Consider the following 21,979-nt stretch of genomic DNA (forward strand, 5'->3'; position numbering starts at 1 on the left):
TACATTCTATCCTTGACATGTAGCAGAGTGACTGATCCATGGTAGGAACTCAATAAATGCGTCTTCACAACTGATTTTACATGTTTTACCCTTTTATGATGTAAGAATACTGTGTCCCAAGGAATAGAAATAAATTCAATAATCTTTCTCTAATCAGCAAAAATTGTATTAAAATTGCACACAATGTCATTGTTTTGCTGATTTTTCTCTAAGGCACTGAAACATAATAAGGTAGTAAAATCAATAGCAAAATATAATTAGATGCGACTTTGTCTCAATTTTAAATGATGTCAGTTATGTATCTTGTTTGTAGGTTTTAGAAAATAATCAAGATTGTTATGTTATTTAGTAGATTACAGTGGACATTAAATAAAATAGATGTTTTGTTAGTAACTTTAAAAAGTGATCACTGATTATTGAAACAAAATGACATTTGACTGGGATAAACAAAGATCAAGGCAAATTTGAAAAGCAATAGCTTTATTTCAATAATAAATATAATATAGTTTGCTTTGATTTTCGGCTAGGAAGATTGTAGGAGAAAAGACTAGTACTTTCCGATATTTTAAAAATTAATTCCAAATTAATAACTATTATTTCCATTAATGTTTCTTGGACAACTAATTCATTCTTCTTGTTCTGTGATTTATACAATTAAAAAAATCAGAACTAATAAGTTCTCTTAATAGCTACTTTCTTCATCTTACAATCTTATTGTGCTGAAGATTTTCTGATATATAATTTTCTAGGAGCTTTCCTTTTATCTTTCTGATCCACAGGTCAGGGTACTTCTGAATCTTCTCCTTTAATTCATCTTCTCTTTGATCAGAGTCTAGGACTTCTTATTTCTGAATCACCTCATTTGTTTCTCTCTTTGACTACCATTTGAGAAAGATAACATCCTATCTGCTTACTTTCTATTCACTCACCTATTAAATTATCTTGGAGAGTTGAATTCTAGGTATTCATTTTAATTTATAAATGTTAAAAAGTAGGACTATGCTTTTCATATTCTGTATGAACGTTTTCACAGTAGAATAACTAAGTAAATATTCTGTCAGATAGTATTTAAAAATCTAATATTTCCTGAACAGTAATTTCATTTTAATGAATTTCTATAAATCCCATGTTGTGATTTTCAAAGCTTTAATAATGTAGGTTCTTTGAGGTCTGTATTTTTGGAATTTGTTTATATCATAGTTTTTTTTTAATGTAACAGGAATGTAATTTTGAACTTTGAATGTAATGTAATTTTGATATCAGTAATTCATGTGAAAATATAGGTATACGTAGAACAAAGTATCCCATTTTGACTTTCCATAAGTACTGAGGCATAGAAAATGGATTGAGCCGATTTTCAGTTGTCAGTTCATTCATCTTTGCAGAAATTGCTTAATATACAAATTAAATAATTTTAAATTCTTTTCTTTCTTTCACTATTTTTTCACATTAATATTAAAATGAGGGAAAATTGTCTGTAAAGATAATATAATATAGGTTATATGTAGGGTGTAAACGAGTCTTTGGATAATTAAAATGGGCATACTAGGAAAAAATGATAAATGCTATTTAATGCAACTGTTATTTTAACTTGGTGTTGCCAATATGTAGCATAACATCAAAGGTAAGTTTTTTTAATACAGATTAATTAAACCAATCAATTGGATTAGTTTGATTTTGAATTTTCATGTAATAACAGTTTTATTCATGTTGTGACATGTTAAATAATAAATGTACTTTTGAGGGCTTCCCTGGTGGCGCAGTGGTTGAGAGTCCACCTGCCGATGCAGGGGACATGGGTTCGTGCCCCGGTCCGGGAAGATCCCACATGCCGCAGAGTGGCTGGGCCTGTGAGCCATGGCCGCTAAGCCTGCGTGTCTGGAGTCTGTGCTCCGCAACGGGAAAGGCCACAACAGTGAGAGGCCTGCATACCTCCCCCTCCGCCAAAAAAAATGTACTTTTGAAATATTAGGAAAATCTAAAATTTGAAATATTGGAATGATGGCCAATAATTTCAAATGGCCACTAATATAGTAATCCTCTTTGATAATGAGGTATTTTAATAGGAAAACGATGCTAAGGGGAAGCGTGTTAGCATAGAGAGATCATAGGTGAAAGTTTTTAGGTAGCAAAGGGTTTGAGAGACACAAAGACGACTAGTGTGGCTGTAATATAGTGGACAGGAGGGAGTGCGACAGGCAGTGAGGTTCTGAAGGTAGGACTCAGACAGGGCATTGTTTCTCTAGAGAGTGAGAAGGAGTTTGGATCTGAATGTCAGTATAAAGGGAAGATACTGAAAAGTTTTAAACATGGGAGTCACATAATTTAATTTATGTATAAAAATCTGGCTGTTCTATGAGTAGAGTGAGTGAGGATGGAGGTCGAGAGAGTAATGAGGAGGCTTTTGTGAAGGACTTGGCTAGAGATTATGATGACTTGGACCAGGTTGATGATACTGAAGATGGAGGGAAGTGGATTGGGGATATATTTGGAGGTTGAAATGACATGATTTGTTAGTGGAGTAGATTTAGAAGAAGTTAGTAAGGAAGATGAGAGAACCAAAGAGGACTGCCAGAATTCTGATTGGAAGAACTGATTGGGTGGTGATACCATTAACTATGATCAAGAAGGGGAAAGGATGAACAGGTTAGAGGTAGAAACTAAAACTGAAGTTTTAAATTTTTAAAGTTTAAGATGCTAATAAGTTAACCAGCTTTGAAGGAGAGATATGGATTAGCTGCAGATATAACTTTCAGAGTTGTCAGTATAATGCATAAAACTAGAAGAGGAGACAAGATGACGTAGGGAGAGAGTATGTGATGAAGAGCAGATAAGAAGGTCCAAGACTTAGCCCTGAAAATTCTCACACTGTGCATGGTACTAGGCATCCAGAGATAAAAGGACTATGGTTCCTGCTCTCAAATATTTCATATTCAAGAGGGAAAACATGCTGATAAGTAATTAAAAACAATATTGTGGAGACTTCTGGTTTCCTTTTTGACATATAGAGTTTGGAAGCTGTCACTCCCATCCTTACAATGAGAAAAATGCTGAACAAACTGAAAATCAACAACTTCTTAGATCCCAGAAAATTGAGGACACAGGACAAATCAATGCCCTGACAACAGAAAGAAGAGGTGAATAAAGAGAATCACAGCTTCCTGGGAGCAGAAACCACCGGAGCTAGGAGCTGGTAGGAAATTGAGGAAATACTGAAGGCTGAGTGTGGACTAACTTGAGTTAAAAATTCTTGGAAATCCACCTTTAGGGGATCCCCCACCCCAGTTTTGTAAGTTTTACCTCCATGAACTCTACCAAGTTCTCAAGGTAAAATCAGTGAAAAATTCCCTCATACTTTCACCAGGGGGATGGGAAAAGTAACCACTTTGACATACTCCCAGAGATTTTCATTCTCAAAGGAAACTACTTTGCCAGAGCCTAACCAACATGAGAGTAGAGAAATACCCAATTATTGTCCCCCTAACCTTCCTGTCTCTCCAAAACAGGAAAAGAAGCTGAGAAGCACTTGTGACAGTCACAGCCCAGGGGCACTAGCCCATGAAAAGACTAAGACTTATTTATAGGATTATAGAATGCTTCTCTTCCAAGTGTCAGTTTAGGGATCTAGGCTGCTTCCATCTTGTTGGCAAGCCAATTAGAACACATAGCTACCAGGATTGCTGCATCAGAGGAAGAGAGAGAGAATGGAAAACTCACATTTATTCTTTTTTTTTTTTTTGAAGAAATAGAGACATTTTTAATTATTGTCAGTGATTACAAAATCTATCTCTTAATAATTGATAGAACAAGTAGACAGAAAAATCAGTAAGTATACAGAAGACCTGAACAATACTGTCAACCAACTGAATGGAATGAATTTTTTTAGAACATTTCTACTCAACAACAGCAGAATACTCATTCTCTTAAAGTACACACAGAAATTTTACAAAATAGAACATGTTCTATGAGCCATAAAACGTCTCAATAAATTTAAAAGAATTCAACCATAAAGCTATGTGCTATGACCAAAATTATATTAGTTATTAATAACAGAAAGATATCTTAAAACTCCCCAAATGTTTGGAAACTATTATATAATCCATGGGTCAAAGGAAAAAAAAAGGAAATTCGTATATATTTTGAACAGAAATAAATGAAAATACAGCATATTAATATTTGGGAGATGAAGCTGAGGCAATACTTATAGGGAAATTTATATGATGAAAAACTTACACACATTTATTCCTTTTTTTTTTTTTCTTCGCTATGCGGGCCTCTCACTGTTGTGGCCTCTCCCGTTGCGGAGCCCAGGCTCCGGTCGTGCAGGTTCAGCGGCCATGGCTCATGGGCCCAGCCGCTCCGCTGCATGTGGGATCTTCCCGGACCAGGGCACGAACCCGTGTCCCCTGCATCGGCAGGTGGACTCTCAACCACTGTGCCACCAGGGAAGCCCTCACACATTTATTCTTAATTGTGTAAGACAGGAAGTGACATAGGTCACTTTTACTCATAGCTCATTGCCCAGAACTTGTCACAAGGCTCTTAACTAACTGCAAGGAAGTCTAGAAACTCCATGTCCTCATGAAGAGAGGGAACTCTATATAGTGAGCACTAGTAACATCTAGTACAGTTAGTTTACATTTGATTCTTATTTATTGCAATGAGATGGATATTTCAGGATGCCAAAAGATAAAGACATGCCAAAAGAATGCTGTAGTAGCAAAGATAACTCCAGTATTAGTCCCCATTCTTGGTACTGTTGGTTCTTCTGAAACTGCTGTAAGTAATGACTTGAGATCAAGGTCTAATTTTTACAATACTGAAGGGTAAGGTTAATAATATGAAGAAAATTCAAATACAGAAGTATCCTCTCAAAGGAAGGAAATTTGCTGTATGTAGTGTTTCAAGGAATACCAATTCAATTTTGTCAGTGGGATTACAAGGAGATTTCTTTGTATTCTCTTAGGTGGCAGTGAAAGGAGATTAAAAATAGGTTAACAGTGAAAATATTATGAAAGCATACTGAGAAACCCTTAGTTGAACATTAGAGATTACAAAGTACAATAATAAATAGGATAAAGAGTAAACAAAATAATTTTTAAAGGGAGGAGCGAGATACCAGAAAATCATTCTTCTGTTCTTGGATGGAAGCTGTCTACTTTGGTTTGTCATCTGTTTGATCCAAGAGTCGTTGGTTAGCTCTTTCTCTCCAAAGACCATTTGTTTCTGGGGATTCTTAAGACTCTTTTATTTAAGGTCTCCTGATGGAGCAGATTTCCAACAGTCCATGCAAAATTGTTTGTGTCTTTTTAGTTGTGAAACATAAGTCCAAAGATCAACATTTTGAGGCTTTTGTTGAAGTGCTAATTGTTAACATGACTTATTAACAGTCTTTTCCATCATAATCCTGAGGTAGTTTTTCTGTCCTATCTCTTCCAGAAGACTAAATCTGTAGGTTTCAGGTCATAGAGTGTTCCTTAGAAGGATGTTTTGGAAATCCTGCTTGTACCTGTTGATGTTAAGACTAAGTGTATCACATGATTCCTTTGCTGTGCTTAATCATGTTAACTTGCAATAACGCTGACTCTAGGGTCAGAAGTGAAATACTAAATGCCTGGGCAGCCTATTATCAACTTATAAGGGAAAGCTGATAGATCTCCCCAAAAGTTGATTTTATTGTTTTGAAGGCTAATGACAATGGAAATTGAAGGGTCATTGAGAATATTGTTAATTTTACTTAAAAAATTCCACTTGTTTTTTTTCTACTTTTTCTTAAGCTTGAGGATGATATGGACAAAGATGTTTTCTTGTAAGCTATGTACTTCTTATTGGCGCTTGACTGGTCAAAGCAGTTGATATGGACTTGTGAAATAGTGAAGGCAGTTCCTGCACATAAATATGTTTCCAGGTCCAACATAGATAGTCTTCAACCTGAGTGGTCTAAAATTGACTGCATTTGTCATGTATCTTAGAACCACCTTAAATTCCTTTTGGCTCAAAAAAGCGATCAATAAATAAAGAAAAATTATGATGATAGATTGCTTGTTCAGAAAATGCATTTAGAAAAATTGATAAAAATTACCAAAGTGTTTATTGCCAAGTAAAGTTTTTATTAAAACATATGTAGTGAAAAGTGCACAATTTGAAAAATATACAGCTCATTGAATTGTCAGACAGTGAATATATCTGGAAATCATCACTGAAAGCAAGAAGCAGAACATTACCAGCCCTTCAGGATCTCTTCCTTATGCTTCCTTCCAGGGAGGACTGTCTACCACCCCAGGGGGTGGCTTTTATCTTGAATTTTTTCTAGCACCACATATTATTTTTGCCTACTTATATTTAGACTTCATACAAATAGAATCATATGGTATATTGTGCTATATTATTTTGCTTAATGTGTTTGTGAGATCCACTCATATGATTGCATATAGTTGTATTTCATTCATTCTCATGATTGTATGGTACTCTAGTATCTGAAAATACTACAATTCATTTATGTTTTACTATTTCTGTACATTGCAGTTGTTTCCAGTTTTTGGCTATGAATAGTGCTGTGATATACATTCTGATGCCATTATTTTTTCTTACTACTTTGGAAAATTTTGTAGTTATTTGTGAAAGTGAAGTACTTCAGCTATTTAAAAATATTTTCAAACGTTAAATCTAGTTACTATGTCAGGGTGTCTATGTCTGTAGTTTCCCATTTATTTATTTGATAATGCTATAGATACCGTTTCTTGAGCATGCCCTACTGTTTGATGTTTTGGTGCCCCTGCATCTGGCCAAGAGAGGGAGAAAAGGCATTCCAGGGAGAGGAACAGGGTGATATGATCAGATTTGGATTTTAGAAAACCAGTAGAGTTGTAATAGTCACTTAGGCAGCTATTTAGAAGTTCAGAGGAGAGACCTGCTCTGTGACTGGGGTGGCCATCTATATGACATATGTTTATTCTTTTTTTTTTTTTGCGGTACATGGGCCTCTCACTGTTGTGGCCTCTCCCGTTGCGGAGCACAGGCTCCAGACGCGCAGGCCCAGCGGCCATGGCTCACGGGCCCAGCCGCTCAGCGACATGTGGGATCTTCCCGGCCCGGGGCACAAACCTGTGTCCCCTGCATCGGCAGGCGGACTCTCAACCACTGCACCACCAGGGAAGCCCTATTCTTTTTTTAATAAAAGGACATTAGTCCGTTCTGTCAGCGGATTAGTAAAGCAGTGGCTTTTATACTTTTTAAAAAAACTTCCATCCATAAAAAGAAATATATTTTGCACTATAACCCAGTATACACATACCTACATAGAAATATACATATATATGTGTAATAGAAACAAGATATATGAAATCTTACTTGCACTCTTTCCAATGCTATGATCTATTCTATTTCATTAAAAATCATGAGTCTTGGCCTGCTAAATTGATTTTATGTCCTTATATTGGGTTGTACTCTGCAGTTTGAAAAGCACTCTATAATGTGTGTGACTGCATTTAATGATCACATTTTATAACTGCATGCCATGAACTTGTAGAAAGCACAACTTCAAACTCATCATCTAATGAAAGTCAGTGTTATGGAAATCATGAAAGTACACTTGTAAGATGTATGGGAAAACAACAACAGCAACAAAAAGCTATGTGGCTGGGCATAAAATTACCAGGCACAGCAGGAGTACTAGGAGCTAACAGATTGAAAAATTTCTGTTTTCTTAAAGAACTCAGAAGTGAAGAAATTTTACTTTGGAAAACAGTTCAATGAGTTGCTTTGGTGAGGATGGAGAAAATAGACATGAAAAAGTTGGATAAAACAGCTTTTTGAAATAAGAAAGTGGAAAAAGCAATATTTCTAAATTGATAAATTATTGTATATGTCTTTTAAATATTTATTTGTCATAAAAGTTTTAAATTAAATGTGAGTACACCTTTGACTCTTTTATCTGTATCAGGGATCTGCAAAATATGGCCTGTGGGTCAAATCCTGCCTGCTGCCAGTTTTTGTAAATAAACTTTTATTGGAACACAGTCAAGCTCATTTATTTGTTTATCTATGACTTGTCTCACATCCCTTTGGCAAAACTGAGTAGCTGTGACAGAGACCCTATGATCCACAAGGCTTATAATATTTACTATCTGGACCTTTGCAGAAAAAGTTTGCTTACCTCTGATTTACATCACTGGAAACTTATGTATTTACCTTTATATTTATATTTATAAACTTAAATATGTAAGCTTATATATTTAAGATTGTTTAGACCTTTCATTGTATTTGGAGTTTGGTTCTGACAGTGTTGTTTTGGAGTGGAACAAACAAAAATCCCAATGAAATAGAATGCAGAGTCCATAAATAGACATTTGCACATGTGAGAACTAAGTATATGATAGATTGCTATCACAAATCAGGGGAAGAAAGGATGGTCTTTTTAATGGTGCTGGGAAAATAGAGTCTCTATACGCAAAAGCTTAAAATTAAGTTCTTGCATCACATCACATATAAAAATAAACTTTAGATCGATTAAAAGCCTAAATGTGAGAGGCAAAATTATAAAGCTATTAGAAGAAACTGTAGAATTTTTTGTGACTGACTCAGGGGTAAGTAAGGATTTTTATTATAGCCAGCCACCAAAACCACGAACCATGCAGGGAGAAACTGATGTATTAGAATGCAACAAAATTAAAGAATTCTGCTGAACAAAGAATAGAATTAGCCATCATTTGTCAGACTAGGACATTTGCTATGCTCAGCTTAAAAAGAATTAACATATAGGCTTTACAGGGTTCTTCTGCAAATCAGCAAAAACAAGTAAACAACCCCATAACCCCCCCACCCCGCCCCTGCCCCACCAGGAAAACCAATAGAGTTCTGGTAAAGGATGGCAGGAATAGGTAGTTCACAGGTAGGGCAGTTCAACTGGCTGAACTTCATTAGGAGTCAGAAAAATGTGAACTTAAAAAAATAAAACATCAGTTCATATCTACCCAAGCTGCAAAATTTAAAAAATTAAATAATATCATGTATAGGCAAGGGTAAGAGAAAACTGGAGCCTTCATACCCTGCTTGCAGGTGTGCTAACTGGGTTAAGCCATTTGGAGGGAAGTTCAGAAATATTTAGTGAACTTGAGTATGTCTATTATATTTCTGTATACATATCTCAGAGAAAAACATATGTGTTTATAAATATCTCATTACAGAAATATTACAATTTATTGGAAATATACAGTAATGAATTATAAAGGGCCAACTTATTTATTTACTAATTCTTTTTTAAATTGAAGTATAGTTGATTTACAATATCGTGTTAGTTTCAGGTGTACAGCACAGTGATTCAGTTATATATATAAATCTATTCTTTTTCAGAATAAAGTGCCAACTTTTAAAAAATAAAGGGATGAATAAAATGTAAATAAGGAACATTATACAGCCATTAAAATGTGTAAACTTACAGTTGTTGGAGCTTGGATTCTGCAGCAACATTGAATTTGTATCTGGCTTTACTTACTAGCAGTGTGACTGTAAGTAAAAATAGCTTCTCTGTAGAATACAATAATAGTAGAATATTTATAATAGTACCTATCTACCTGATACACAATAAGCACCATATGCATTAGCTATTGTTTATTCTATTTAGATTTTAATATAAAAATGTAAAGACTGGTTCCTGAGGGAAGGGAAGTCACATCGGGGAAGGGAAAATAGTTAATTAAAAAGGGAGCCAAGCATGGATCAGTGCAACCAAGCTCATGATCAACTCTATTTTGGATACCTACGGTTTAAAAACAGAGAAAGAAAGAAAATTTAAAAAAAGGTGTGCATTGTAATCTATCCTAGGAGGAAGCGAGAGCATGTATAAAATATAAATGCCCTATAATGGATGCACCATAGTGAGTCTAAAGGGTGAGTGGCTTTAGCTGAAAGAGGGGAAAGAAGCAGTGCAAAAAATGAGGTTGAAGGGGTGAATGTGTGCGAGAACATTCAAGGCTTTGTATGTCTTCATAAGAAGACTTTTCTTCTTCTTAAAAACAATCAGAAGCCATTAGCGTATTTTAAGCAGTGAGATGACAAGATAATTTTTCTGTAGTATGCAGAAGGGGAGAAGTGTGGATGTGAGTAGCCTAGCCAGGAGGCTAGGTGGGCATTGATGGTAACAAGGCCTATGGTATTGACAATGGATTCAGAGACAAGCGGAAGGATTCAAGACATATTTAAGAAGTAAAGTTGAAAGGACTTAGATTAATTATGCATTTGAAGGAGGGAGATATTTCTAGAATAATTCTAGATTTCAGGCCTGCATAATTAAATGGTGGCACAATTCACTGAAATTGTGCACTGGCAGGAACACTGGCAGGGAATTTAGTTTAATAGGAAAATTAGGAGTTCGCTTTGATACGCACTGAATTCCAACTGGCACTGAGACTTCCAAATATTTAGAGATGTCAAGTAGGCAATTGAATATTGAAGCTCAGAGGAGAAGTTTGAGCTGAGGATTTACATTTATAAGTAATTTATATATAGGTGGAAATTGAAGTCTTAGGTGTGGGTATGATTGCCTAAGAAGACATAGAATGAAAAGAGAAGAGGGGCCTGAGTCTTGACCTTCAAAGGAGAGAGAAAATGAAAGGCAGATACAGGAAGAAAACCAGGAGAGTGTAATGAAAGCCCAGTGGGCATGTGAACATAATTTCAAGTATTGTTGAGAACTCAGTAAGATGGAGACTAAAAAATTTGTCCATTAGTTTTAGATACAGGGAGATCCTTGGTAAACTTTGTGAGAATTAAGAAGTAGACTGGAAATTAGATTAGATTGATTGAAGAGTGACTGGGGTGAGGAAGCAGAGATAGAATTTGGCATATTTATAAATGGGAAGGGAAGAAATGCTCTTTTTGGCAAGGAATATAATTTAGCTCCCAAATCTGCCTGCACACCACCACTTCTACATATGGTAGTTTCTCATTTTATAGGACTGGAAGGATGAATACACAAAATCTCTGTATAAGTCCTCTCTTATCGCCTCAAGCTGTTATAGTCTAGTCCTATCTGAATTTCGGCTTCTCTCTCTCTCTTTGCTGCCTACAGCTGGGAAGATTTGATCCCATCCTACAGCCCTAATAATGCTGTAGTCTCTGGGATTACTACAGTTGTTATGTAAAAGAGTTTTAAATAGCTCTAATCTAGCACTTTGGGATACATAATTACTAATTTTTCTGCTAATGTGATTGGCCTTCTCCCTGTTTGTGAAATGGGGTTTCTACTTCCCTTGAGGCACTATTTTGTACAACAATTGACTTAACTAGATTTCTGCTTTTTGTTCCAATGTGACTTGGTAACTTGCCTAATACTCCAGTGCCTCTAGAACCAAAACAAAACATTACTCTAATTTTCTTCTTCTTTCTCTGTTTCCCAGTGGGGTTCAGCCATGTGCTGAAAGATATGCCAGAGATCATAAGTGTGTACACAGGTATACAGTAGAAATGTATAATATACCTCACCTATAGAAAGATAGTTCTTCTAAATGGTTGAGAGAAGCTATGATGCAGAGTTCATTCAGTGGTCCACTTAAAATCATCCTTGCTCTGGTACATGTTTATGAGCTTGGGTTTCCGTAGTGGTGCTTATTTTGTGTTAACAGAGATTCACTTAAACCTGGTGGGAGATCATCAGGGAAAAACAGTATGTTGTCTGAAGTTATAGAAAAAAATTGAGAAAACTGGCACGGCTATTTGAATTTACTAATATTAGGTGTGAAAAAGGAAGTCTGCTTTTGTGGTTAAGTAGGTAAAAGGACTTACATAGATCTATTTTTAATTTACCTACTGACTTTAGGTTAGCACTTTGAAACTAACTTTTTTAAAAGTCAGGCTTATTTGAGGTATAGTTTATTTGCAGTAAAATTCACCTTTAAAACATACACTTCACTGAATTCTGGAAAACATACATAGTTAAATATCTACCACCATAATCAAGACAGACTATTTCCTTCACCTCCAAACGTTCCTTGTGTCCATTTGTAGTTAATCCTCTTGCTCTACTTCAGCTCCTAGCAACCATTGTTCTGATTTCTGTCGTAATAATTTGCCTCTTTTTGAATGTTATATAAATGAAATCATATCATGTAAAAGTGGACAATCTGCGACCCATAGGCCAAATCTGGCCCACTGCCTGTTTTCAGTGTCCATAAATAATATTTTATTGGAACACAGCTATGCTCATTCATTTATATATTGCCATTGGTTGCTTTCTGGTTCATGCTTTTTAGATTTTATTGAAGATATGCTTGTCTAATCTAGCTAAGTAGTCTTTGTTTAACCCAAGGCCTCATTTTTGTCAATGTTTCCATCTAGAAGTTTTATAGTTACAGTCATTTTATTTAGTTCTGTAATCTATTGTTTATGGTTCTGTAATACATTTAGTTAATTTTTGTATAGGTGTGAGGTATGAGTTGAGGTTCATTTTTTTACACATGGATTTCCAGTTATTTTTTTTACACATGAATTTTCCCTTGCTTTAAAGGGTTATTCTTTATCATTGAATTACCTTGGTATCTTTTTAAAAAAGTAATGACCATTTAAGTGTTGGACTATTCTGGACTCTGTTCGATTCTGTTCTATTGTATGCGTGTTTATCCTTTGCCAATATTTGATTACTTCTGTAACTTTTCTAGTTAAGTCTTAAAATCAGGTAATGTGAGTCCTTCAGTCTTTTTGTTTTTCAAAATATTCTGCCTATTCTGAGAGTTTTGCTTTTCCATACAAATTTTAGATTGAGCTTGTCGATTTGTTTAAAAAATTCTTTCCGAGATTGTGACTGAGATGACATTGAATCAATAGATCAATTTGTAGAGAATTGGTATCTTAACAATATTGAGACTTCTCATTGATGAATACAGTATATTTCTACTATTAATTAGATCTCTCTTTTGATTCTTTTTATTAGTGTTTTATAGTTCTTACCAAAGATAGCCTGCACATATTTTGTTAGATTTATACCTTAGTCTTTTATTTTTTTTTGATGCCATTGCAGATTACTTTTTAAAATTTTGATTTCCAACTGTCTATTGCTAGTATATAAAAATACAATTTTTTTTTGTATATTGAGCTTGTATCTTGTGAACTTGCTAAACTCATTTATTTATTATAGGAGATTTTTTTATAGTTTCTTTGGGATTTTATACATAGACAATTATGCCATCTGTGCAGTTTAAAAATTTTCCTTTCCAATCTCTATGGCTTTAATTTTTATTGTTTTTTCTGGCTTTGATGCATTAGCTAGGATTTCCAGTCCAGTGTTGGTTAGGAGTAGTGAGAGAGGAGACGTTGCTTTGTTCCTGATTTCAGGGGGAAAAGCACTCAGTTTTTCAAATACAATATGATGTTAGCTGTAGAGTGTTTTGTGGATACTGTTATTGCATTAAGGAAGTTTCTGTCTCTTCCTAGTTTGCTGATTCAGCTGCTTTCTCAGCATATTTTGACATAATCATATGTTTCTTTCCCCTTAATCTGTTAATGTGGTAAATTATATTGCTTGAATTTAGAATGTGGAACCAACCTTGCATTCCCAGGATAAACATCACCTATTTGTGATGTATTATTCTTTAACATATTTCTGGATTTGGCTTGCTAATGTTGGGTTGAGGATTTTTGCACCTTCTCATGAGGAATATTTGTCTATAATTTTCTTTTCTTATTATATTTTTGTATGGTTTTGGTATCAGAGTAATGTTGGCCTTAGGAAATTAGTTAAATGTTTCTTTCACTTTTACTTTCTGGAAGGGATTATGTAGAATTGGTATTGTTTCTTCCTTAAATATTTTGCAGGATTCATCAATAAAGCCATGGAGAACTGGAGTTTTATTTTTGAAAGGTTTTTAAACTATGAGTTAAATTTCTTTAATAGCTTTAGGACTTGTCAGGCTATCTAGTTCTTCTTGAGTGAGGTGTACTTATTTCTGTCTTTCAAGAAGATGGTCTGTTTCTCATGTAAGTTGTAGAATTGTGGGCATAGAGTTGTTTGTAATATTCTCTTATAATCTTTTACATTTAATTTTGTTTAACTGTGGAGTCTGTAGTGATGTTACCTCTATCATTGTTGTAGGTAATTTGCATCTTCTCTCTTTCTTTCTCTCTCTCTCTTCCTTGATCATTCTGGCTGGAGGTTTATCAATTCTATTGTTTCTATTTTAAAAAGAATCAGTTTTTGGTTTCATTGATTTCTTCTCTAATCTTTTAAAATTTCCTTCCTTCTACTTTCTTTGGGTTTAACTTTCCTTTTTCTTTTTTTGAAACTGATTTGAGACTTTTTTCTTTTTGACATAAGCATTTATTTCTATGTCTAGGTCTGGTTTTCCATAAGATACTTCCAAGGAGTATCATACTCCTGCCTGAAGAACTTACTTCAAATCCCTTGCAGTTAAGGTCTTCCTTTAACATTTCTTTGCCTGAAAAAGCCTTTATTTTGTCTTCATTTTTTTAAGCATAATTTCACTGCATATAGGATCTTGGGTTGATAGGTTTTTTTTTTTTTTTTTGTTACTTCCTGTCTGTGCTTTATAAAGATGTCATTCCAAAGTCTTCTAACTTGCATGGTTTCTGAAGAATAATCTTCTGTAATTCTTATCATTGGTTCTTTGTTAATAATATGTTATTTTCTCTGGCTGCTTTTATAGTTTTCTCTTTATGTTTGGTTTCTAGCAGTTTGACTATGATGTGTGTAAAAGTGTGTGTGTGTGTGTGTGTGTGTGTGTGTGTGTGTGTGTGGTATTTGTTCTACAAAGGATTCTCTGAAGTTCATGTGTTTGTGATTTGCTGCCTTTCATTAGTTTTGAAAAATTCATGGCCGTTATCCCTTCAAGTATTTCCTCTGTTCTGTTTGTTCTGTTTTCTCTTTCTTCATCTTCTGGGACTCCAGTTTTACATGTTAGATCATTTTAGCTCTTGGATGCTCTCTCTTTTTTTTTTTCTTTTTGGCCACAGCACACAGCATGCAGGATCAGATCCCTGACTAGGGATCGAACCCATGCCCCCTGCATGGAAGCATGGAGTCTTAACCACTGGAACACCAGGGAAGTCCCTTGGATGTTCTTTTTTTCCTACACTTTTTTTTTTTTCTGTTTTAATGTGGATAATTTTTATTGACTTATTCTCAAGCTTACTGTTCTTTTCCTTAGTTCTTTCAAGCCTACTCATGAGACCATCAAAGGAATTCTTCATCTTTGAGGACATATTTTTTATTTCCAGTATTTCCATTTGACTCTTACAGTTTCCATCTTTCTGCTTCAGTACCCTATTTGTTCATGTCTGTTGTCCACCTTTTTTCTCTATATCTTTTACCTAAATAATTTTAATCATTTTAAAGTCTGTGTCTGATAATCTTATCATCTTTGTCATCTCTGAATCTACTTGTAGTGATTATCTCTTGACAACGGGTTGTTTATTCCTTGTGTTTTTTTTCCTGAGTCTCATGCTTTTGAGTTGTATTTATGCCTTAAAGTTGGCATGCCTTTTCTGTCAGACTGTCAGTATTGGGGATTAAATCACCAATCAAGTCAGGGGTTCAGACAGGTTTGGATTTTGCTGTTGCCATCATTATCTTTAGTGTACTACTATCTTCAAATTCCTCTAACGTGAGCCACTGTTGCTTTTTGCTTGGGGTGGATGCAGGAGTACTGTAAGTTTTGTTTTGTTTTTATTGTTTTGCTACCCCTTCAGCCATTCCTATCCACTTATGTCACAGAGGGAGGGGGTCTCTCCCCATGTTCTTGCCCATTCCCCAGAGGTAGACAACTGGTGCGTATTTCTTGATCCTAGGCTTGTGATAGGGGCAGGGTGTTCTGTTGTGTGTGTTCTATCTTCCGTCTTTGAACAGGCTTTGTCAACCTAGGCCTCAGGGATGAGGCTTGCTCAAGGTTTTTACTCCCTCCTTCCTGTGGCAGCAAATGTGCCTTATATCTCTGAATGGTTTGGGGCAGGAGTTTCCACCCCTCCCTTAGTGATAAAAGGCCTTTAATTAGTGGATAAGATCTTGGTTGAAGGTGATTTTTGTCCCTCTTTCATGGGAAGAGGGTTTTTTTTCAAGCTTTTCCCTAGCTGCAATGGATCTTTACCTTTGCCCTGGGGATGACAGAGTTTACTCCCTTTTCCTGTGGCTTATAGCTTTGGCTTTTTTAGGAGAAATAGTCTGGGAAAATGTGCCTGTGTCCTAGCAGCCACTAGTCAGTCACTTCTGTTATACCTGCATATGTGCATCCCCAAAGGATTCTTTTTGTTCTCATGCCCTGCTCTCAATATGCCTGATGAATAACCAGTGGAGGTATGTGGAAGAGTGCTTGGGAGTGAGTGTGAACTTCCCTTGAGTCTGGGCCCCTAGCTATTCCAAACTGTCATGTTAGCCCACACTTGGCCTTTACAATTTGTTAAAGTTTTAATGAATTTCCTCTTACCTAATTGTAAGAGGAAACACCTCTTTCCCCTGTGTTCTGCCAAAAGAGAAACAGTGTGGCCCATTGCTCTTTGGAAGGGCTTGTTGCTCTTTGGAGTTTAGATTATTTGGTTGCCTTATAACCTCAACTCTGTGAAGGGCTCAAAACAAGTTATGATATTTTAGATTATTTAGCCTTTTGTCCTTTCTAGGATGGGAGTGACATTATGTACAGCTTTGTAAATCCTAAACATTAGTTCTGATTAGGAACTTTGATTTATAAATCCAAATTATAGTTCTAAATATTTTAAATTATCCTTTATAAAGACAATGGAAGTGAGAAGTTTTATCACTATTTATTTTTAACTAGAAAAAATAAAGGCCTTACTTTTATTTGTACAGCCTTATTTGGTAGGCTTCTAATATTTCATAGTGTCTTTGCAGCCAACTAATGTCGAGACTATTGAATAGATTTAAACAGTTAGTGAGACCACTCATCCAATGTTTTCCCCTCTGTTTGGATTCTTAAGATCATTCCAATTGAGAGTCTGTCTCAATGATTTGAAGTTCATAGGTTTTGGTTTCACTGTGTAAGTCAAATCAGTCTTTTTGTGAAGCTAAACTGTTGAAAAATAACATTGTAAATATTTTACAGTATATGATTGAAAATATATTGCAAATGGTTGGTAGAAATTTTACAATTATAGTTCAAAGAAGTATCTTAATTGTATTGTTTCTTAAATTAGCATGTATATCAGAAGGCAGAAGGCAGAACTACTTACACTTTTATGATGTGATGTGCCATAAAAGATGTTATTCTATAAACAGAAAATTAAATTTTTATTCTGTGTTCTCCTATGGGTTTTTTTGGGTATAAAATTGTGTCCACAGACTGTGGTAATTATTTTTTTTTTGAGACATCAGGAAACCAAATTTTTCTTATCTGTGTTCTCTGCAGAAAACTTCATCAGCAGTTTGAAATGTATAAGGAGCAGGTAAAGAAGATGGGAGAAGAATCACAGCAGCAGCAAGAACAGAAAGGTGATGCTCCAACCTGTGGTATCTGCCACAAAACAAAGTTTGCTGATGGATGTGGCCATAACTGTTCATATTGCCAAACAAAGTTCTGTGCTCGTTGTGGAGGTCGAGTGTCATTACGCTCAAACAAGGTACAGAATGAAAATTACACTTCATAATTCTCTTATACTTAAGCTTATCTTGAATAAAATAGACAGCTGAAATTAATACTCAGGTTAATCAATGAATAAGAACCTTCCCTAGTGTCTTCAATTCAGATAAAATAATTAAAAAAATTTTCCTCTGAATTAAAAAGGTATTTGTCTCATTGTTTATGTTCTTTAGCTTATGATTTTGTTTAGAATCATAGGGTCTTAGACTTTCAAAGATGAAGAGAATTTAGAGATCAATTGGCCTAACTCCTTATTTTATAGGTGTAGAAAACTCAGATCCAGAGACACTAAAATTCATCTTAAAGTCACACAACTGATTAATGTTTGGGTTGTGTCACAGCTTTTTCGATTACTTCACATAATTTTATAAACTTGGTAGATCTGCTCTTCCTTTGGCCTCCGTTTTCTTTCTTTTTGAAAGAGGCTCTTTATGGCTTTGAGATTCTGTGTTTCATAATTTTATAGCTTTTGAGGCTACTTTACTCTTTATTTTTGTTTTAACATTAATGAAATAAACATTAGATTATGGATTTAAAGAAGAAATGTTGAGGCTGTGTTTCACACCTGTACTAGATTTTTGTAGTTTATCCATCCACTTTAGGGAATATATTAATATTTCCCAAAGAATGCTATGTTGAAATTAGTAAAAGCAGTATTTTAAATTGTTGTCTAAGTTCTTTATAATTTGTATTTATCTCCTTCATAGTATTTTATCACTCAGTTCTTAGGTAGCTCAAAAATATGAAGCTGATGTCTTTACATACATTACTTAGACACAATTATGGGAATTTGTTCCCCTTTGTGATTTCATTTCTCCATTGTCTCATTGTTTCCCTTTTCTCATTGTTTTGTTTTGCCCAGAACTAATAACTTTTCTTTATTTGTCCTTATCTTTCTCCCTGGTTTACCTGATTATTTTTCTTTTCCTTGACTAGTTGCATTGGCTAGAAACTCCAGTGTAATTCTGATTGGAAGTGATGAGAGAAGCTATCCCTATTTTGTTCTTATCTTGGAGAGAAAGCATTCAGTCTTTCACTATTAAGTATTATGTTAGCTATCAGCTCTTCATAGATGTTGTCTATTATTAATTTGGTGAGAGTTTTTGTTTGTTTGTTTGTTTACCTCAGGAATAGATGTTGGATTTTGTGAAATACTTTTTCTCCATCCATTGAGATTGATTATATGTTTTTTGTTAATATGGTGAACTACATTGATTTTGAAATGTTAAACCAACTCTGTATTCCTGGAATAAAACCCATTTGGTTATGATGGATTATATCTTTTACATATTAATGGGTTTGATTAGATAAAATTTTGTTTACAATTTTTGCTTCTGTGTTCATGAGGGTTGATATCTGTAGTTTTCTTTTCTTGCAGTGTCTTTCTTTGATTTTATTAGAGTAATGCTGGCTGGATAGAATGAGTTGGGCAGTATTTCCTCCTCTCCAATGTTTTAGTAGAGTTTCTGCAGAATTAGTATAATTTATCCCTTAATGTTTTGAAGCCATCTGGGCATACAGTTTTATTTTGGGGGGAAAGTTTTTAAGTACAGTTTTAATTTCTTTAATAGATATAGAGTTATTCAGGTTATCTATTTTTTTCTTGAATGAGCTTTGGTAATTTGTATCTTTCAAGGAATTTGTTTAGTTTCTCATAAGTTATTGAATTTATTAGCATCTTGTTCACAGTATTCCATTCTCATTCTTTTAATATCTGTATAATCTGTAGTGATGCTAACTCTTTCATTCCTGATATTGGTAATTTACATCTTCTGTCTTTTTCCCTGCTTAGTCTGACAGATATTTATCAATTTTATTGATCTTATCAAAGAACCAGCTTTTTGTTTTATTGATTTTTAAAATTGTTGATTTCATCTTTGATCTTTATTATTTCTTTTTTTTTGCTAACTGTAATTAATTGTCTCTTCTTTTTCTGGTTTCTTAAGGTGGAAGCTGAGGTCATTGCTTTGAGATGTTCCTTCTTTTCTAATATAGGCATCATGTGCTGTCAATTTCCCCTAAGTACTGCTTCAGTGACATCCCCAAAATTCTGATATGCTGTTTTTCATTTTCATTCAGTTGAAATACTTCCTAATTTTACTTTTCATCTTTGACCAATGAATAACTTAGAAGTATGTTATTTATTTTTTAAATATTGGGGGTGGATTCCAGAGATCTTTCTGTTAATGATTTTTAATTTAATTCGATTGTGGTCCTAGATATACTTTGTATGCCTTGAATCCTTTGAAATGTACTGAAACTTATTTTATTGCCCAGAATATGGTTTATTTTGACAAATGTTCTGTGTGTACTTGAAGAGGGTGTATATTCTGCTATTTTTTGACAGTGTTTTTAAATGTCCAATAGGTCAAGTTGTTTAATAGAGTTGTTCAAGTCTACTATATTCTTGTTGATTTTCTACCTATTTATTCTATCAATTATTGAGAGGGGTATGGAAATATATAACTATACTTGGATTTGTCCATTTCTTTTTACAGTTTTATTGGCTTTTGCTTTATGTATTTTAAAGTTCTATTTTTAGGTGCATAAACATTTAGCAGTATTACATCCTATTAAATAATTGGCCCCTTTATAATTATTAAGTGACTTTATTCCTGGTAATATTCTTCGCTCTGAAATCTGTTTTGTCTAATCTTACTATAATCATTCCAACTTTCTATTGGGTAGTAGTAACGTTGTTTATGTTTCCTGTTCTTTTACTTTAAACTAACTTGTGTCTTCATATTTGAAGTACTTTTCTTATAGGCAGCATATAATTGGGTATTGCTTTGTTAGCCAATCTGACAATCCCTGCTTTTCAATTGGGTGTTTAGATAATTTATATTTAATGTGATTACTGATATGGTTAAGTTTGATTATATCATTTTGCTCTTTTTCTACTTTTACCATCTGATCTTTATTTCTTTTTTAGTCTCCTTTTGGATTAATCAAGTACTTTTTTGATTCAGTTTTATCTGCTTTGTTAGCTCATTAGCTTTGTTGACTCTTTGTTTTGTAGCTTCGTTGGCTCTTTGTTTTATTATTTTATTAATTGCTTAAGGATTTGTAATATACATCTTTAAATGATCACAGTCAACCTGAACTGATATTATACCATTTGGTGTATAGTATAGTATAAGAATTTACAATAGTGTACTTCCATTTCTACCCTTATGGACTTATATTATTGGTATCATATAGCTTACTTTTACCTGTTTTATAAATCCCACAATACACTGTTTGTTTTTGGTTTAAAAGGCTTATGTTTTAAGGAGTTTTAAATGATAAAGAAATATTATATATTTACTTGTGTTGTTACCATTTCTGGTACTGTTCATTTCTTTTTGTAGATCTATATTTCTGTCTGGTATCATATTTCATCTGCCTGAAAGATTTCCTTCAATATTTGCTATAGTACGAGTCTGCTAGTGATGAATGCTTTCAACTTTTTATGCTAAAATTTTTGCCCTTGTTTTTTTTAAAAGATATTTTTGCGTGGTATAGAATTCTAGTTTAACAGTTATTTGCTTTCAATATTTTAAATATTTTTGCTTCACTGCCTTCTCCCTTTCACTGTTTCCAATTAGAATTGTAATATCATTCTCATCTTTATCTCTCTGTATATAAAATGTGTCTTTTTTGTCTGATTGCTTTTAAGATATCCTTTTGATCACTGGTTACGTGCAATTTAATTATGATGTTTCTTTGTTAATTTTCTTCATGTTTGTTGTGTTTGTAGTGTTTTTGAGCTTTTGGGATCTATGTGTTTATAGTTTTCATAGGCTGTATAGAATGTTGTCAATTTTTTCTTCATATATTTTTACTGGCCCATCCTCTCTCTCTTCTCCTTCAGGGAGTCCTGTTACCCATACACTAGGCTGCTTGAAGTTGTCCTACAGCTCACTTATGTTCTTTTTTATTAAATCAAATTTTAATTTTCTCCATTTTCATTTTGTTTATGTTTTATTTCTATGCCTCAGGTTTACTAATCTTTTCTTCTACAGTGTCAAATCTGCTGTTAATACCATTCAGTGTATTTTTTCACCTCAGACATTATAGTTTTCATGTCTAGAATTTCAATTTTAGACATTTTTATATCTTCCACAGTTTGGTTAACTTTTTGAACGTGTAGAATACACACTCTCTAATAATTGTTTTGAAGTTCTCCTATGCTAATTTTAACATCTTTGTCAGTGTTGGGTTAGTTTTGATTGATTATTCTCATTATGGTATGTGTTTTCCTGACTCTTTACATGCCTAGTATCTTATGTTGAATGTCAGGCATTGAAAATTTTACTTTGTTGGGTGCTATATATTTTTTCATTCCTATAACTCCTTGAGCTTTGTTCTGGAATGCAGTTAAGTTACATGGAAACAATTTAACT

At 34.1% G+C, this 21,979-nt stretch overlaps 1 protein-coding gene across 2 annotated transcripts in view; it reads left to right on the forward strand.

Moving 5' to 3' along the window:
- RIMS2 (regulating synaptic membrane exocytosis 2) overlaps window positions 1–21,979 on the forward strand; it is a 566,417-nt gene that overhangs the window by 111,706 nt on the left and 432,732 nt on the right. For both annotated transcript variants that reach the window (XM_027131585.1, XM_027131586.1), the window contains exon 4: window positions 17,364–17,574. In XM_027131585.1, coding sequence (XP_026987386.1) covers window positions 17,364–17,574 — 211 coding nt within the window. The remainder of the gene's footprint in view (window positions 1–17,363; window positions 17,575–21,979) is intronic.

This window comes from Aethalodelphis obliquidens, unplaced genomic scaffold (genome assembly GCF_003676395.1).
Source record: "Aethalodelphis obliquidens isolate GAN/ISIS:26980383/991018 unplaced genomic scaffold, ASM367639v1 scaffold39, whole genome shotgun sequence".
In the NCBI taxonomy this organism is placed as follows: domain Eukaryota; kingdom Metazoa; phylum Chordata; class Mammalia; order Artiodactyla; family Delphinidae; genus Aethalodelphis; species Aethalodelphis obliquidens.